The 18,824-nt window shown below is 52.0% G+C and overlaps 1 protein-coding gene across 3 annotated transcripts in view; it reads right to left on the bottom strand.

Moving 5' to 3' along the window:
- Positions 1-2,759: 2,759 nt before the first annotated feature.
- FRMD4A (FERM domain containing 4A) overlaps positions 2,760-18,824 on the bottom strand; it is a gene marked incomplete at its 5' end in the record, with an annotated part of 385,473 nt that continues 369,408 nt past the window's right edge. For 2 of the 3 annotated variants that reach the window (XM_082310334.1, XM_082310333.1), the window contains 6 exons: positions 9,193-9,433; positions 11,203-11,299; positions 13,819-14,678; positions 16,491-16,655; positions 17,069-17,306; positions 17,802-17,858. In XM_082310334.1, the coding sequence (XP_082166460.1) occupies positions 9,364-9,433; positions 11,203-11,299; positions 13,819-14,678; positions 16,491-16,655; positions 17,069-17,306; positions 17,802-17,858 (1,487 nt within the window). In that variant the 3' untranslated portion in view covers positions 9,193-9,363. Of the gene's footprint in view, positions 7,437-9,192; positions 9,434-11,202; positions 11,300-13,818; positions 14,679-16,490; positions 16,656-17,068; positions 17,307-17,801; positions 17,859-18,824 lie in introns of those variants that run through there. The other variant, XM_082310332.1, reaches the window with a different exon arrangement.

Genomic DNA, 18,824 nt, shown 5'->3' with positions numbered 1-18,824 from the left:
GCAGTGGCTGCTAATAACTTCCACTGCCCGCGTTCGAGGGAACCCAGACCTCACGTCTGCCTGGCCCCGCAGGTCCAGTAGCGCCGATACAGAGCCCGCTCCTCCACCTCCGGAGAAGCCTTTCCAGCGCGGTAGGTCTGTCCTGGCTGCCCGGGGCTGGATCCCGGCAGGCGTTTGAATCTGGTATCCCGCTGCTGCTCCTGTCAGGTCTGCTGGAGCGTCTGGCACCCGCCGGCCGCGGACTTGTAAGCGTTTTGCTGCCGCAGGGGTGGGCCCGGTACGATGTGAGCAGAAACGCTTCCTGAAGAAACGTGTCGATATTCAGTGTATTGGTTTGTCCCAGTCCTCGCCTCGACTGGAAGCGTGGAGCAGGAACCGGTGCCCTCCTCTGAAGGGGTTACCCCTCTCCCGTGGGTATTCGCAGCGTCCCGTGGCGCTGGGGCATTCGTGCTGGCGGTGAGTTTGGAGGAGTATCTTGAGGAACTTCAGGTTCTTCTGGAGACTCGCCGTATTCTGAAGTGCCTCTTTGGACACAGGAGCTTTTCGGTCTGGAGCGCCTGACCCCGGAGAAAATGTCAAAAGCTTAAACAGTTTAGAAGTAATAAAAATGCGGCTGACGAGACCTAACCGGCGCGTGGGGAGGGGCCTGCGGGGAGCAGACGGGGATTCTGGGGAGGAGCTGGGCAGATGCCAAGAGCATGGAAGAGTTTCATTAACAGTGGTGTCCGGTGACTTTTTTGCAGCGCTCTACACAGATATTCTTCGGAGGCATTATTGCAACAGGAAACATTTATGACACCGCAACTTTATCCCTCTCCCCACCCAGATGATTTCCTAAATCTTCATCCTGACCTTAGTTTTGAACTCTTTAAATAACGGAGGGACAATATTGTCCCTCATTTCGAAGAGCTGTAATTTCCCTGGGAAGTGCGGCAAGTGAGTAGCCAGGGGATGGTTTTGGGAGCGTTGTAACGTCTGCTTTAGAGGGAGCTGGATTCCTTAGGGCGTCTGTAATAGTATTAGATACGTTTTTCCCTCCCGCTTTAGAGCTAATCATTGAGGAGGGATTGAATGGTACCCTGAGCACCGGTTTGAATGGGGATGCGCCTCCTGTGGGGACTGAATTTGGGGTTGGAATGTCTCGGTCTGGTCAGGTTTTCAAGAATGTAATTTAAGCAATGTGCCTCCTTGCTGACAGTCCCTGAAATACAGCCGCCTTGCTTGAATGAATCCCATGACGGAAGAACTTTATCCCCTTGCAATTCGTGGAATGGCGCTGTACGGGGAACCGAGGAACCGAGAAGTACTTTCTCACGGCGTATCTGTGTAAGAGTTTCCAGCTGTCCGGCACGTGAGAGCCAGCTTCGGTCCTCGGGGGCTGGTGGGGGGGGGGACACGGTTACGGCAGCTGCTTTTCATCATCGGTTGGAGGCTCCTTGCAGCTGGATGGCCCCAAATTACAGCTACCAGACCGTGATCAAATAGTTAATAATGCCTTTGAGCCAAAAAAATCCCAAACCCACCCGAGTCCAGTTTAGGGAGGAGCGGGTGTGGCGCGGCTGTCACACCGCTTGACGGTTTTTGTGGGGAGGGTATGTTTCAGTTTAGCGATTTAGACTTTTCCCTCTGGGCTTCTCCAGATGTTTATTTCTGATAATTCTTGCATTAGGCAGAAATAACTCCACTGAATCCAAAGACTTGCAGCCTTGGGATGAAGTCATGCGTTCACCGTGGCGATGTCTGGAGTGGTTTTGGGGACTTTGGTGCCCCTGGTTGGTTGCTGCAGCCCCGCCGCGGCGTAGGGCTTGGGGTGCCTGCGGCAGGATCGGAGCTGCTGGCAATCAGTCTGAGTTGGGGGGGGTCTGAAAAATGTCATCGTAGCCATTTTTGTCCCATCCCAAACCCCTTTGGGGATTTACTGCACAAGATCGTATTCTGGTCACGAGTGGTGCTCCCCAGGGCTCAGTGCTGGGGCCAATTCTGTTTAATATCTTTATCGATGATCTGGACGAGGGGATCAAGGGCACTGTCAGTAAATTTGCAGACAACACCAAGTTGGGTGGAAGTGTCGATCTGCTGGAGGGCAGGAAGGCCCTGCAGAGGGACCTGGCCAGGCTGGGTCGTTGGGCTGGGGCCAACTGTGTGAGGTTCAACAAGGCTCAGTGCCGGGTCCTGCACTTGGGTCACAACAACCCCATGCAACGCTACAGGCTGGGGGAGGAGTGGCTGGAGAGCTGCCTGGCGGAAAAGGACCTGGGGGTGTTGGTTGACAGCCGCCTGAACATGAGCCAGCAGTGTGCCCAGGTGGCCAAGAGGGCCAATGGCATCCTGGCTTGTATCAGGAATAGTGTGGCCAGCAGGACCAGGGAGGTGATAGTGCCCCTGTACTGGGCACTGGTGAGGCCGCACCTCGAGTGCTGTGTTCAGTGTTGGGCCCCTCACTACAAGAAGGACATCGAGGTGCTGGAGCGTGGCCAGAGGAGGGCAATGAAGTTGGTGAAGGGTCTGGAGCACAAGTCTGGTGAGGAGCGGCTGAGGGAGCTGGGGTTGTTTAGCCTGGAGAAGAGGAGGCTGAGGGGAGACCTTATTGCTCTCTACAACTCCCTGAAAGGAGGCTGTAGCCAGGTGGGGGTCGGTCTCTTCTCCCTAGTAACAAGCGATAGGATGAGAGGAAATGGGCCAGGGGGAGGTTTAGGTTGGATATTAGGAAAAATTTCTTCATGGAGAGAGTGGTCAGGCACTGGCACAGGCTGCCCAGGGAAGTGGTACAGCCACAGTCCCTGGAAGTGTTCAAGAAACGTGTGGATGTGGTGCTTGGGGCCATGGTTTAGAGGCGGACCAGGCAGTGAGGGCAGCGGTTGGACTCGATGATCTTAAGGGTCTTTTCCAACCGTAACGATCCTGTGCTGCTGTGACTGTCCCCTGCGCGGCGATGCTGGGTGAGGCTCGCGGTGGCCTTCTGGCTCCAGGTCGGTGCCACCGGTGGCTTCCCGCGGCGTGGGGGCAGATTGGGTGGGTGACACCGGAGGTGCTCAGGTGGAAAGGAGCTCCCTGGAGAGTGGGAATAATGGAAAGACCGGGAAGCAACCACGCCAGGCGCCGAGGGGCGCGGGCAGGTCCCAGGTGGAGCAGAGCAGTCGAGTCGGGGTGGGTTCTCCGTGCCGCTGCCTCGGCAGCGGAGACTGAACCGGGGAACGAACCTGGTTAATTAAATTCCTTCAGGAATTTAAGGCAGCGAGCAGGCGGTTCATCGGAGCGCAAGGGGTGAGCCCGCCGGCGCTCAGGCCTGTCCTACGGCCCTTGGCATTGCTGCCAACAGCTCCTCAGCATCCAATTCGTGTGAGCCAGCGTTAATTTGAGTTATTTCAAGTTACGTACGTTAGAAGTAACTATGATTTTCGCGACTTTGTTTCCTGCTGTGGTGGGAAATCGGTCGCGTGGTTTCAAACTGCCCGCAACCCCTCCTGAGCCCCCGAGGGAGCGCGCGGGGATCGGCTGAATCCCGAGGGATCTCCGACGGACGGGCTTTTCGGGGCAATGCCCAGCGTCTCCTGCCGCCAGGCCCGCTGACAGCGGGTGCCTGCCGGGAGCCCCGGCCAGCTGCACGCACATCTGGAGCGAGCGTTTCGCAGAGGTGGCGGTGCGGTCGGCCGGGGTTCCCCGGGCGCTGTGCCCTCCCGAAAAGACGACTGCAAGGTCTCATTTTGAAAATGCTTTAATAAGGAAGTGTTGACAACACCGTTTTGCAAAATGTAAAGGTAACTATACAAATTCTTAATACAAAAAGAATAAATTAAAAGCAGATCTTTTTTAATTCTGCAACTTTTTCTACAACATACATATTTTTCCTTGATTACAGTTGAACAGAATCCAGTAAAATCATTTTCCATGCTCTAAAGTCGATTTCAGGAGAGACCTAATTTTTTTCTTCCTTTTTTTTTTTCTTTTTTTAAACTAGAGAGTCCATTTTACACAACTTGTAATAAAACTATTGACATTAATATATATGTAAAACTTTACATCTAGTTAACTAAGCAGTAACTGGTCATCTGATAGCACCTGAATGGGGATCGGCTATGCCTGAAACTAAAACTAATACAGAGTGAAAACAAATTGGACTGGTTCAACATTTTCAACACTCGACTGCATATAATATCGTTTAAAAATAAACCCTGCCTCCCCGCGCGGCCCGGCGCGGCGACCGGGCCCCGGCTCCCGGCTGAACGGAGGGAGCGTCGGACGTAGACTAAGAACGCGATCGTGGCTTTATGTCAGATGGAGCCTTGAAAAATAAAAAAGTAAAGGAGGGGTTAAGTTGGTAGTCAAGTGCTCGTATATAATAGCTATGTATATACCCCTCCGTGTTATACTTAAATATGTTAATCTCATATGATTAACATTTTATGTACATTTGTGTTTAATTGAATTGAGCTAAACAGTAAAACCTGTTTTACTTAATCTGTCTTTACTACCAGACTGGCTGCTCACGTGTGCCTTGATTGCAAAACAGAAAAGCAGAACACAAAGCAAGACTCAATCCGTTTCTAGAAAGCTTTTTCTCTACTCGAGCCTGTTTGCAATGCAGGCTAACCATTTTTATTTTTTTATTTTTTTTTCCCCCTAATTTCAGGGCTGCCACCTTTTAACCTTTGCTGCAAAACTGCAGATCTGGTCTTGGAGGAATTAATGCTTCTTGCTGTCGTGCCCAGAGGCCTCGTAGTGCCGCTGTTGTTGAATTCTTTTTAATTAAAAGAAGGTACACAGAGGGGAAAAAAAAAAAAAAACAAACAACCAAAAAAACCAACCCAAAACCACTTACCAGGGAAATTAAAAAGAAAACAGACAGTTGCTCAGAGCCCCTAAAAATCCGTGGGCTAAATTACTTGCTGCTGCTTAATTTGGTCCGATTTAATCCTTTCACTTTAGCTACTGAATCTTATCAGTAAATATCGCTAATTGGTACTATCTCTTCTCCAGCTAAAAATCCAATTAGGAGCTTGAAATAATTCCCATGCTAAAGACCCCACAGCACAGAGAGATGGGGAAAGCGGCGTTTTGCACACCCAGAGAAAGGGTGCAATCTCACCGCTGCCCGTTCTTCCAGCGCTCGGTGACGAGGCTTCGGTCACCGTCGCCGGGGTTGTTCCTGCGGCGATGCTTTGCGCAGCTCCAGGAGCGCGAGGCTCGCTTGAAAAAACCCTCGCCGCTATAAAAAAGTATGCTCTTTTTTTTTTTTTCCGAGAGGGAGAATTAGTTTACGCTTCACGCGTGAACATGAAAAGAGTTTCCTTCCCGGCTCTGCCGTGGGTTTCCCCGGACAAGTAAGAGCCGTTGCTGCCCGCCGCTGTCCCCCTCTCCGCAAGGCCGCCTCACCGGCGACGCGGGCAGCAGCGCAGCGGGCAAGCGCGGAGAACCGGAGCAAGCATTTCTAGCGTGTACTGCAGAAGGGCATTCACCTGAGCCGCTTGCTTTCATTTTTAGAAACCCCGTCATCTTTCCAAGCGAAGAACCCATTCTCTTTTAAAGCCTGGAATGCAGTTTTCCAGCAATCTGAATACCAAAAGGTGTGGCAGCCCCCCAAGTCGCGGTGTTTAATTTTCAACATTTCGCCCTACTTTGTCTGGTAGACGCTATTGTTATTCTTGGAACACACACACGCACACACACTCGCACTTTTTTTTTTTTTTTTGTCTTTTTTCCTTAAACTAAAGCTAACTTCAGTTTCTGCTTTTCACAAAGTAACCCCCTCCAGCCGTTCTTTTTAATGCCTTTCCCATAGGAAATCATCGTTTGCACGCACGAACGGGGGAAGGCCGGGTGCCTCCCCCCATCTAGTGGCAATAAAAACAGCATAGCACCGCAGTGAAGGCTAGACGTGCCAGCTTCAACATCCACCTAGATTGTGCACTTGTTCGTTACAAAAGTGTCTTTGAGGCCTTTTTAAAGTTCCATGGCTTGACGTGTATAAAGCATTGCTCAAAAGTACGTGTAAACTTGCAGCTCCTTCCGTGACGCGCTCGTACGATTCCTTTTGGTATCAGCAGGCAGCTCTCGCTTGCGTCCAACACCTCATTTAGTCGCTTCTCTTTCTTGTGGTCGCTTCTTGCAAGGGGAAGATTTGCCTACTCTGCTGGTTGTTAAACCCCGCTGCGGAGCCGGTCCGTTTCCCGACGGACCGGTTCTCCCACACAGCCCTGCGCCGGGTGACGAGCCCTTTGCTACACTGGTGCTAACGAAGGGAAGATGAGAGGAGCAGATATGTTAATGCAGCTTTACCTTACCGTGTCAATCACACTGCGATGTGCTTTCCCTTTGATTTCACGTTCACGCTTTGTGCAGAAGTAGATTAGCATTTATTGGCTGTATGTTTGTAGAACGGTTTTTTGGCAATTTTTATCTTCATCAGAGTATTAAAAAGAACCAAACCAAGCCAGCACAACCCCAGCCTCTCTGTGTACTGGTGTGCAGCCCGTGCCAGCCACGGAGATGCCGTCAGTAGCAGTACTTGCCTCTGCTTCAGATAATGCCTTTGTAAACCTTGTTTGTCCAGTTTCGTAGTAGCTTGTAGACAGCGATGCCGTGGTACCAGCCCAGACCTCCAGCGTGTCTTCAGCACATTGGGTGATTTCACTTGCACGTAGGTGGGCTCAAAGCGAAGAAGGAAATGCCGTTTTACGGGAGGTGGCCGTGTCTGCCACCGAGCTAAACGAGAGGGACGTTCCTGTCGCAAGAACTTGCTGAGCGAACTCATCCTGCCGACGTTGGTGGGGCGATCTTTGGCGGTGCGGATCTGATTGCGAGACTCTGATACATCTCTGAAGTGACGGGATTTTACTGTTTCGTAACAGATGTGCTTTCAGAACTAGGATATCCATTTCTCAGCCTCTGTCCCGTTTTGCCCCCCCTCCTCCCCTTTAAACGAATGCTCTGTTGGCTTCAGATCGCAGGTCACGGAAATCTTACTGCCGTTACATGCCGCAGAACAATAAGGTTTGATGTAAGCCTTGAAAGGCTTCCATCTTTTCAAAGGAAAATCAATTTTTAAATTGCCGACTGACTATTAAGATGGCTGCTCATCTGCACCCGCTGCCCTGGGGGCCGCAGGAGGGACGTGCACCAGTCTGGCAATGGGATGCGCTGCGGTCCATCGCTGTCGCTGTGGTGGTGGATGCCTCGGGGCCAGCGCTCTGTAAATGTCGTCTCGAATTGCATTGGGAGAAAAGTGCTTAGAGTTGAAGCTGGTGCTGGGTGACAGTGCGTCTGGGTAAGGCAAATGAGAGGCAGTGAGGTGATCTCCGAATGGCATTGATGTGATTAACTTGAGGTCAGGGGTTCACACTAGAGTCCCAGGCTTGGCTTTTTCCTGCCCATACCACTGGACATCTGCTAATTCTGGATAGAGGGGAGAATCCAGGAAACAGCTATCGTTGTAGCTCCTGCAGGAGAAAGGAAACTTCGTTAGGACAACAAGGGCTCCTGGGAAGTCCAGCCATGGGCATAAAACATCAGATTATGGGTGGGGAGGAACGCGGGATATTCACATTCGCACGCTGCAGGTGCTGATGTTTGGGGTGGGCTCAGCACGCGGGGCCCTGCCTTCACCCAGTTTGCTCTTGCCCGGCAGTCCCGTCCTCCCCAGCAACCCGCCGGGTGCAAGGAGGCAGGAGAAAGCCGAGCTCCGGCAGCCTCTCCGGAGTTTTGGATGATGCCTGAACAGCAACAGGCAGAGCCGTTGTGTTTTCAGCCCGCTGCTGGCCAGAGGCAGGGGCTTCGTGAAGGGGATGCACTACAAGAGAGCAGAGCGGCTGCTGGAGGGCGAGAGCCTGAAGGGCTCTGTCTTGCTTTCCTGCCCGGCAGTAAGCTGGGGTAAAGAGATTTTTAGTAGGGTGCTCTCCAGGGAGCAAGCCTGCAGAGTGGCCCTCCTGGCTGTAGTACTGAGCAGGAGCCTGGAAGGAGGAGGGTGGTGGTGCTTTCCCGTAGCGCTTCTGCTCTGGGCAGAGGCTCGCGCATCACCCGGCAATCCCAGCGTTACGTGGCTTTCCAGGGATGAGCCAGGAAGCCACTCGTGAGAGGGAGCCAGGTCCAACGTGGAAAGGACCGAGTTTTGTCATAGGGAGCCTAGTCCTCATCTTGTGGCACCTCCCTTGACAAGCCACTGCTGCTTTTGCTGCACGGCTTTTTGTTTGCTTGCACGGAGCAGACGAGAGAGTTTATGGGAATTTTCTTTGCTATTTATCTTAAAGCTCCAATCAGGGTCGGCTCCTGGCTTAGGCCGCGGAGCTCCTTGCCAGAGGAAAACACTGAGGTCAAAATCTTGTTGACATTTTGAAAAGTGACTGCTCTATCTGCATAGTAATATTTAGAATTGATGCCTCTCCCTCACACTTTGATTTTAACCAACTTCCAAACTAGAGATTGGTTTGGGGCCAAAAGCAGGAGATGCATTTTCTCTGTTTGCTCTGGGATTCCCACTCCTTCCTCAGCTCCCTCCCCGCCGGTCAGGACTGATCCACATGGGATGCAGGCCGGCCGTTCCTGCTTCCTCTGTCCTGGGACCGGTGTCTGGGAGGAACCTGAGCAAGAGCATCACCGTCTGCGTGTTAAAGCGCCTTTTGTTTCCCAGCTCTGTGCTGGAACACGGAGGTTTATGGGTTATCTCTAGAAAGCTGGGCTTGAAATACTTGACAGATGCCAGCTGTGAACGGTTGTAGATTCAAATGAGAGTGTCAGACAGCGACGGCAGTTTAATTAAAATAGAAATACTCCAAGGGTTTTTTGTTCCCTCCACCCTTCCCCCTCTGCCTTCCCACAGGAACGGGGCCAGGGTAGCTCCTCCTTCCATGAAACCTGGCCGCTGCCACCAGCCTCTGCTTCACAGCTCTGCTCTGCGGTAGGGAAGGAGGAGGAAGGGATGCTCGGTGCCAGGGCTGGAGCGCTGCTGGGAGCTCAGTCCAGGTCCCCTGCGGCCCCCGTTGACCCGAGCTCGTCCCCCCGCCACGCTGCTCCCAGGCTCTGCCCGCAGCACTTTGCCCACGCTGCTCTGAAATGTCCCCAGCCACCAATTTGTGGCTGCCGCCTGCTCTCTGTGCCCGTTCAACCTCCCCACGAACGCAGAGCGGGCTGCATTCACGTCCTCTTTCACAGGGGAACGCGCCACAGCCGCCAACTGGCTGAAAAGGCACAGAGAGGGCTTGGAGATGCTTTCAAGTTGTTCTTCCAAGAGCTGAAGGAAGCCTTGTTGCCAAACAGGCACACAATTAAAAGGGCTGCTCCTCCGGGACAGCGGGATGCCGGTTATTCGCACTGTGTTCAGGGACTGTAAGGCAGAAGGATGAAAGAACAAAAGGTGCCCTTACTATACCTCTATTCATCAGTACTTTGGTGGGTTGGAGACTGAGACTCATCCATAGTGGGTGAGTTGTCTGTTGCTTCTCTGAACAAAGGAGAGCAAAAAAAGGAGGAAAGAGGAGAGAGGAAATGTTAAAGAAAAGAAGTGACACAGACATTGTTACGAGCTTATTAATCCAGTGGGGAAACAAGTTGATGAATCATCTTTAGAAAAAGTTAGTGACACAAAAACACGTTGGGGAGAACTGTCAATCTTTTGAGTCGTGCCGGGAGGGCGCAGCCTGCCCCTGCAGTGGGGGAGTTCGTGTCGTGCATCTCATGGCAAACTTTATCCGCTCCTGCTGTATTTATACGTACGCCTCGGTGTTATGCTCGGGCCTGAAATAAGTGCTGGTTTGTCTCCAGTTCTTTTTGCACTGGTTGTTGGTGCGGGGCCTAAGCTATAAATCTGGATAACTTCACTTCCACCAGCTGAGAATTTGGCTTGATGCATTTTTGCTATGAGGGACAGGGTGCAGGAGTTTTCTTGCATGGAAAAATAATAAAAGTTGGGATTTTCCAAACAGATTTCTCAGCTGGCTGCTCACCAGTTTTACTTCTGATCATCATGGAGATATTTAGAGGAATTAGGATTGGGATGGAGACTGAGACTAAGATGTGAGTCTAGACTCAAACCCTTAATAGTGGAAATTTCGGTGTACAGTAAAGCAAGCTGCCATTTTGCCTGTCTTGCGATCCCTTGAATTTTTGTGGAACAGGACCAGGAAAATTCTCCTGTTCTAAAGCTGGAAGCACATGCAAAGACCATGTGAGGCTGGATGTCAAATGTGTGAATTTAAAATCCAAGGCAGGCCTAAGGGGGTTGTGGTTATGGTTCTCCTCATCTCCATTTTAAAGTGCAGTCACGAGCAGTGCTGGAGTAAAACCAGGGGTCAAATCATAGGTGACCAGAAGAAATTAAAGAGCATGAGATTTTCCAGTGGCCGCACAGTGAAATGTTTGCAAAGTTACTAGTCCCGATTCACAACTCAGGGGACCGTATCTGTTTTCCTACTCTAGGGCCTGCAGTATTTTGAGGACTGTAGTCTGAAACTTTCTAGCTGATCTCACCAAACTCGATTTCGATGCAAAAATCCGGGATGTGCTGAGTTAGACGGGATCTGGAAATTATCTTATTTCATGTGGCAGGACAGAATTACAGGAGATTGCTAGAGAATACCCATAGGAGCTTGCAAAAGGCTTTTTGTTTACTCCTGGAACTCCCTGCCTCACAAAGAGGTGCCAAAGAACCCAATTACTGTATTTACATGAGTAATGGCTACCTGCATGTAATGACTCACGCTTTGGTGAAGCACCTTAAGTTAGTGGTAGCTGAAAAACATGCACTTAATAGTCATTAAGACACATGGCTAGGGAAAACCTAGCAGAAAAATGTGGTTGCTGCACACACAAGTATGGTAGGCACCTAACCTTGCCTTTACAACAAAGATCTCCTTGGTCTGAACAGCCAGCATGATGGCTGGTAAAAAAAAAAATCAGCTATTTCGACACATGGAAAATTGGAGGCAGGAGACTGTCCAAGCGGGAAGAACCTGCAAGGCTGCTTTCCCTGTGGATCCGGCACTGCTTGGAGCAGCGCTGCTGGGTGCGGGTGGCACTGCCATGTCTTGGTCAGCCTAAACTAGAGCCCCACCGCTACGAGAGCACGGGTGGGAGGCTGGAAGTGGCGTAGGCTATTGAGCACCTGGAAGAAGTTCCCCGTAGCTGTGCTCTCCCTTTGCTTGTGTGTAGGGAGTTTTTTCTCACCGGCAGTGAGCGAGGTGAATTCTCTAACCCGGTCCCACAGACACTCACCCAGTCTGCCATGCGAGAATGTGGTGAGGACTGCCCGGCGGCGTGGCTGCTAGTTCACTCGACGGCGTTGAACTCCTCTGGCTGTGAGGTAAGGCAGCTGAAAAACAACCAACGGGTGGAGAACAATAACCGGTGAGGTGAGGGCGCGAGGGTCAGGGTGGTTCAGAAGCATCAGCTGGTCAAACCAGCAGAAACATGTCCTGCTGTGAGTAAACACAGCCCGGGAGTCAGGCCTCATCCTGGATGGCTGTGCCCGAACGCGGCACGGGAGCAGCCAGCCTGGTGCTGACGCTGCTGCGTCTCGCGGGCTGGATCCGTCCTCAGCTCTGCAGGAATGCTTTGTTTCAGCCCGGCCCCCAGCTGCATACAACAACCCGGACTCTCTCGAGCCCTGCCTGGGAAACACCGCACCTCTCCCGTCAGGAAAGCTCATCGGTTTTGCTGCTGCCTGGACGGGCAGGGCCTGGCTGCGCATCTCCGCGGGACCCAAACCGGAGGAGCCCAGCCCGTCAGGCTCAGCCTCCTGCTTCCAGGGCTGGCGGGAGATGCTCCGTGTCCCTGGGAGCCAGAGCTGGCCCTGGCGAGAGTCCGGACGAGTACACTGCTTCAGGTGCGAAGGAGGAGGACACCTCCGAAGATTTCAAAAGCTACAACTACCTTTCACTGTGCATCTGTCATAAACTGAAGTTGGGCTTTGCTGACCCTACCACTACGGGACCCGAGGAAGGCTTAATCTTACTTCAATGAAGGCAGAAGCAAGCTGAACTAAAAATGTACCTTTGTCAGTGGTTCTTGGGGGAGTTTCCCCAGTAAGAGTCTAGCTAAGATATCCACCCGACTGATCTTTCCTCCTCCTCAAGTCCATCCAGAGCTGGCCCTCCCAATTTAATATATGCCTAGAAGCATGACGTGAAGTCCAGTAGACCTATCAGCTAGGGCTAATCAGCTAAAATGATGGATGTTTCTACCTGGCATCCCCTTCTGTGCTGTTAAATTCTTTAGCTGCGGCCAAATGACGCTTCAAGAGAAAAACAATTTTTAATCTGCTCCTTGGAGCCAACAGCCGCCGAGGTCGGTATCTTCCCACAGCTGTAATTGGGAGCTGACTCTGAATGCAAAACCAATCTATGCTGCCAACTGGTCACGACAAGCTGTGATTACTGAGCATGCTTGCCACTGTGCTGCCCAGATATCACGTTTAGATGTAAAGACCGGCTGGGTGGGGGAACAGACTGATTGACAGCAGTTTTTATGTGCTCTTCCCCCACCGTTTTCCTTTCTAGATCACCTAACTGAACTGGTATGGTTTCCAAAGCTAAGCAAGGCAAAGCTTTCCAGTCTTCCAGCATTTCGTGTTGCTGGGTGGAAAAGAAATGCTGCTTAATCAAAGGGGGGAAGACAGATTTTCATATGGGGATGCAGGATGGTTCCAGCAGCTACTAGATTGTGTCTTGGTCCACGTCTGGGCCTCCTGCGAGTGTTGGCATCACACATAAATCAGCCTCTTCTCGGGCAGCTGTTGGTGGCCCACGAGGAGCCCGGTGTCAGACCATGCTGGAGTCAGCAGTGAATACAAAGCCCCACTGGTGTCAGCGTGGTGGTCACCGTGGACGGGGCGCGATGCTGGGATGTCAGAAGGCCATCAGCCAGCACGGGTTCACGATGCACTGGTCTGCTCGGGGAGGCCACGAGGACCTGCGGCAAGCGAGGCCGGAGCAGTGGTGTCTCCCATGCCAAGCCTGAGGCATGTGGAAGGGTGGGGATGGGCACGGTGCGAACTGATTAACCAGCAATCCCATCCACGTGAGGCTGGACTCAGGTTTTTAGCAAGTCCTTGATCTATCCAAACTGGCTTGTCCAGCGGTGACTGATGGCCAGTAAATATTTAACCTTGGCCTGTTTCATAACACATAGTGGCCCCCTCAGTTTAATGAATTCGACTGTTTTCTTACCATTTAATATTAACAGCACAGAGGAATGCAAAGCTCTGTACCTGAGAGAGAGGCATAATACTGTACAAACTTAAGTGCTCTGAATTTCAGGATATTATCAGCACAGCTACTGGAGCTGCATGGGAAAACCAAGTCTCAGCAGCGCACAAAGATGTCATCGCTCAAACATTTTGGGGGGGAGAGGGGGGGCGGAGAGGCTGGGATGCTCCCCACTTAACCTTTCTCATGCTTTTGGTGGTTCACTGAGGACATGCGTTCTCCTAGTCTGTGCTGAGCCCTGGCTTGCTTCATCGCTCCCCTCGCTGTGATTACTAAGAGTGACCCTCCCCGTGGTTTCTCCACATTCGGTCCCTAGCGCCATCACCCAAAACCCAACTGCACTCTGAGGAAAGACCTGGCAACAACGGGGCTTTGGTCCCTCCCTGTCTTTTGAGCCCATCATTGCAAACTGATGATTTCCATGGAAAAAAATTCTCACCCGATGAGTCTCAGACAAGGCTTGTCCCCCAGTGTTATGCCTACAGGCTTGGTGAGCAGCATGTGAAGGCCAGATAACGTGCTACGGCCTGGCACGGCTCTCCAGCTGGGGTGTAATGCCTGGCACAAAACCGGGCTGCATGAAGCCCCTGTCCCTCCCACCCCTTTGCCCCGGACCGTCTCTCACCTGACGTTGCTTTACACATCTGAGGCATTCTCGTGACCCGGCTGTGCGCCACAAAGGTGCTTTGCGAAGATGTGCTGTACTGGGAGCTGCTGTCCGAGGAAGTGGAGCTCGTGTGCGAGAGGCGGCTGTGCTCCTTGTGGGAGGCCGTGGACCGCTGGTACCAGAGCCGCAGCTCGTCCGACACGGCAGTCCTACCCGAGCCTTTCTCGTGGCCCTCCCTGCCCAGAGATGGAGTCCTTATGATTTGGGAGCGGGAGGGGGTGAGCCTGACGGAGTCCACTTCATCCCCGTGCCAGTTCTCCTTAAACATCCCCCCCGCTGTGTAGGAGTTGGAGGTTTTGAATTGTGCTTTCACGCTGTAGTGTCCCTCCTGGTCGTTCTCCAGGCTCCGCACCACCACGGGTGTGGAGCTGCCCTCGATGTACAGGGGATATTCTTTGATCCTGTACTGGGAGGAGGGTTGGCTCTGGCTGTGCAGGTAGACGCGGTGGTGCCCCGTCCCGTTCCTCGCAGCCAGGTTGGGCATGCTCCCTGAATTGGAAGAGACCAGGTTGCCCGCCGATTTGTGCCTTTGCCTCTGCCGCTCTCTGGCTTTCGACGGAGAATCCTCTGCTAGGGTGGAGTAGTTGGGGTTCATCTGAGCGGGGTAGTAGTGCTCAGAGCTGGAATGGCTGGTGCAGGAAGAGCAGTCGTCCATGGGGTCAGAGCCGTTACTGCTACGAGTCCTTGGGGTGTAGAAATCGGGGCTCCCTGTCTCATTTTCTGAGCCGAGGAGCTTGCCTTGCGACTCCAGGCTGGAGCTCCGGTGTCTAAAGTGCTGAGCTAAGCTGTGCAGTCTGGTCGGGCTGATGTCTACTGACCTGCAGGTACCAGGAAAAAAAATCCAGGCTGGTAAATCAACAGGATGAAGCACTCCCCATCCCCTTCTGCACACAAGGCCAGCTTCACAGGCAAGGGACTACGAGGGCACCGAAAACCTGGGCCCCTCCAGCACTGCGTGAGGCTGCCGGCTGCAAAGCAACCTGCTTCCCCGCTGCAGGTTTGGAGTGATTAGGTCCTACTCCTGTTCCTCTCCAGTCTCCTTGGTGGTGGCATTCAGTCTGCAGCACCACATGGGACAGAAACCCTTGCCCAGCCCGATTCCTCTGTGGCTTGGCACCCTGGGAAAGACCCAGTCTGAAGGGCAAAACCTGGGGACGTCAAGCCCCGGCTTTGCTGGTGCGGCCTCGTGGCAGAGCTGTTTGAATCAGCACCATCCCTGTGCTACCAAGGTTCACCTCGCTCCAGCTCTGCAAATCCCGAGACCTTAGCCTCAAAGGTGGTGGGATTCCCTTGCAAGTGGCCTGTGAAGGAATGCCCTGCACATATACAATCCACCTGGCGTGAGACAGACAGACAGACTGTCCATGCTTAGCCCAGAACGCAGTGATTTCTCCACTGGCCTTTGAAAAAGCCACCTCTGTCAAGCAGCTAGGTTTTACCAGGGCCCAGCCGTGGGCAGCACGTGTAGGACTGTCAGCAGGTGACAGCCCTTCAGGCAACCACCCCGAATCACAAGTTTTCAAGGCTCGACTCACGGCCAAGTCTGGGTGGTCTCTATTCACCCTGGCTGTTTGGAGAGCTTCAGCCATCCATTCAGGGAGCAGGAACACCCCGCGATGAGTCACACACCCGCATGACGGATGGCCAAGGCCAGGGCACGCAGCTCATGAATGAGCCACAGACGTGTTTCAAAAACCCAAATGGCCCCTACCCAGTCAAGGCCACTTCTCAAGCCCTGTGCCAGGCTTGTTTCTCACGCAGCTTGGCTCCAGTGTTAATGAACACTGCACTCCTGAAAGGCACTCTCAGCCAAAAACTTGTAACAAACTCAACCTAGGGCCTTAGTGCCTTGTATCATCTCTGCCTGAGTCTGATGTGTTGGCATGACTCTTGATTTATGCCGAGCTAAATGATGTTAGCACTGCCCCTTAGGGCAGGATACCTAACAGCACACAGCTTTGACTAGCTCTGCTTCCTCCAGTATCCATGGAGTTTGCCAGGAGAGCAAAAGAGCAATGAAGCTGAACAGTTTGTAGAAATCCTGCTGAAAACTGGAGTCAAATTGGGCCACATCAAATCACCTCCCTTACACACTTCAGCTCTTTCCTCTGTCAACCCTGGGCTTATTCCACTGCCACCTGGATCCTTGGGTAGATTGCTCTATACAGGCTCGCTCTCCACATACGATCACACACGTGCAAGCATTTTATCTATTAAGAGAGAATTAAGACTACCCAACATTTTGTATCAGACAGGAAACATGTCATCTCCAGCCGGATCCACAAAGGAATTTTCTGCAGAATTTAGCAGTAGCACCACATCCCTTTTAAAAGTGCCATGGGGTTTGTAGCGCCTATAAACAGTCCCCGAGATGAAAGGTCGCAGCGGAAGAAAAGCTTGGTTACTTTGAGAGGGAGATGAGGGGCAGGATCACATTTATCTGAAGTGATTTTGGGATCTCAGTTCAGGAGAGATTCCCTACTGGCAACAGTACTTGAGCCTCTGATGTGAGTAGGACTGGTTTGTGTCCTTTCCTGAACTGGGAATTAATTAGTATCCTGGGGGAAGGATAAAGCAAAGAATATTTATTTCAGGGTAAGCAAGGTAAGACCGGAGCTGGGAAGACTTACCGCGTGGAGTGGACGTAGTGCGGACTGCGTACCCGTAGATCCGGCGTTGACGGCATGCTGGACTGGGAGTTCCAGTGGGGAAGGCTCCGGATGGGGCTGTTCTGCAGCGAGCTGCTCCCTCCCGCCTCGGCACAGCTCCCGGTGCTGGGGAACCGCTTGTGACTGCTGCAGAGCAAACACCCCGCTTCAGTTCCCAGGCAGGAATTTGGGGAAGGGCCTCCCGCACCTCTTTCCAGATCTCAGGCATGTGCCTGTGATCTTAGCGGGGTGAGCGGGAGTTGGGTTAGCTGCATCCCAGAGCTTGTGCTTCTGCAGTAGCTGGAGGTCAAGGCCAAGCCCTGTCAAAGCCCTCAGATGATTCACCATCCTTCCTTTCTAAATGTTTTTTAAAATAACATTGAGATACCAAGCAGCAGTCATGTGGCTGAAGCCTATTTTTATGACATGCCTATTGGCCAAAACACCTAAAAGTCTCCTTTTGTTAAGGGACAGCTTTGTAAATTTTGAAAGGGCTCACACCTATCCCTCCTGAAAGCAGAGGTTATCTCTGTGATGGAGCTTCAAGATAGCTGGCTCACCTGGAATGACTGTGTGAGGAGCGTTTCTTGACCTTCTCATAGGGTTCGTCCAAGGATGACTCGCTCCACATCTTGGGTTTGATGGGGGACTTGTCATAGTCATTGCGGTGGTAATGCATTTGGCGGAGGCCTTCCAGCGACTGCGGAGGAGGAGGCCTGTTGTGCAAGGGTGGCCGGGGAGGGAGTCCTTTGTGTGGGGACTGGAGAGGGGATATTGTGCTGGTGACCTGAGAATCCTCTGTGAAGAGAAGAAGGGAGAGAGGTGATGGCTGTGTGGTACCTCCAATGGCAGCACAACCCCGGGGGACACCACCACACCTCCAGAGCCTGCTTCCTTACCCCGTGTCCCCTGGCTGCCTTCAGGAGCAACCTGAAGACCCGACTTTCACAAGTGCATCGGCTGACATTCCCATTTTGGGAGGGAATGGCCAGCAAGAGTGTGTGATGCATTAAAACAACTGAAACCTTAAGAGAAAATAAGGGGGCATTCTGAGACTGTCTTTTGAGAGAATTCAGAGCAGTAACCACGGCAATACTCCCTACTCCAGGCCTGATGTCTGACTACAAGTTAGAGTCAGGGTAAACAGCTCTCAGTCCAGAGCGTTTTTGGTACTGGGAATTTTGGGTGGATTATTACACAGAACAGTTCCTCCATTTTGCGTGTAAATTAGGAGTTCACACATCCTTCCCATGTTTCCTTCCTGCCCTCTAGAAGATACAGCAGCCAACATACCATCCTCGAGGACAAGGGCATCCGAGAGGGAGCTGTCTTCACTGGCAATGTTTCCTTCTGAGGGGAAGAAAATATAAAGATGGTCAGATGGTCCCAAGAATCACAGTGATTGAGTGCTGAACTGCTCCGTGACCTTTGTCCACTGAGTCTTAGCCTTAAGCAGTCACCCACGTCTTCCTCCTCACATAGCCGAGAGGCAAGATTCCTATAAACAACTGACTCAGCCCACTCTCAGTCTCGAGGGCAGAGCTGCAGGCCAGGTCTCTCACTAGCAGGCTGCCTTTCAAGGAGCTGCTAACTCTTTTCAATTAATGGGGATTAAGACTGAGTCACAACGGAGCGCTGGGATCCCCAGAGGATGGAAAATGGCACGGTGCCATTAGCCAGATTTATATCTCGGGCCTTAAGGACTCTGGGTTTGATCTCTGCCTTCTTAAAATGATCATCCTGTTGCTAACTAAAGGCCCACACTAGGTACCAGTTTTGTGTAATTCAGGGAAACGCTGTCTGAGCATCCTCTGTAGCAGCAGAAGATGCTCTCACGTCCTTGGCATGCACACGTCTGAGCTGCCTCCCCCATCCCGTGTCCTCACGGCTGTCTGTTATCCCTGACTGCAGTGCAGCTTGGTACCCAGGTCACAAATACAGCAGCTCTAATCTCAGTTCCTGCTACAAAGGCACAGAGAAAAGCTCTGCAAGTCAAAGGGAAAGGGCAAAATCAGCAAGGGAGAAAGAACCACGGCAGAAAGTTAATGGATTTCATGAAAAACCAATCAACAACCCAGTAAACCATAAAGTGCCCTGAGAATTACATTGTAAAAAAAAGAAAAAGAAAAAAAAGCATTTGAACACAGCAACGACACTGCTACTACTTTGATTTTACAGATGCCTTTCAGCTAGAGAGCTCACCCCAATCTGCTAACATTAATTACATTTGTACAGCACCACTCTGGAGGAGACGTTAACAGAGTGATTTTATAGGTGAACAAAGGAGTCGCAGTCTGCTTTCCTGACACGCTTATA

Source organism: Platalea leucorodia (genome assembly GCF_965183815.1).
Source record: "Platalea leucorodia genome assembly, chromosome: 4".
In the NCBI taxonomy this organism is placed as follows: domain Eukaryota; kingdom Metazoa; phylum Chordata; class Aves; order Pelecaniformes; family Threskiornithidae; genus Platalea; species Platalea leucorodia.
Note: the sequence above shows the minus strand (reverse complement) of the source record. Positions and strands in the feature narration are given on the sequence as shown.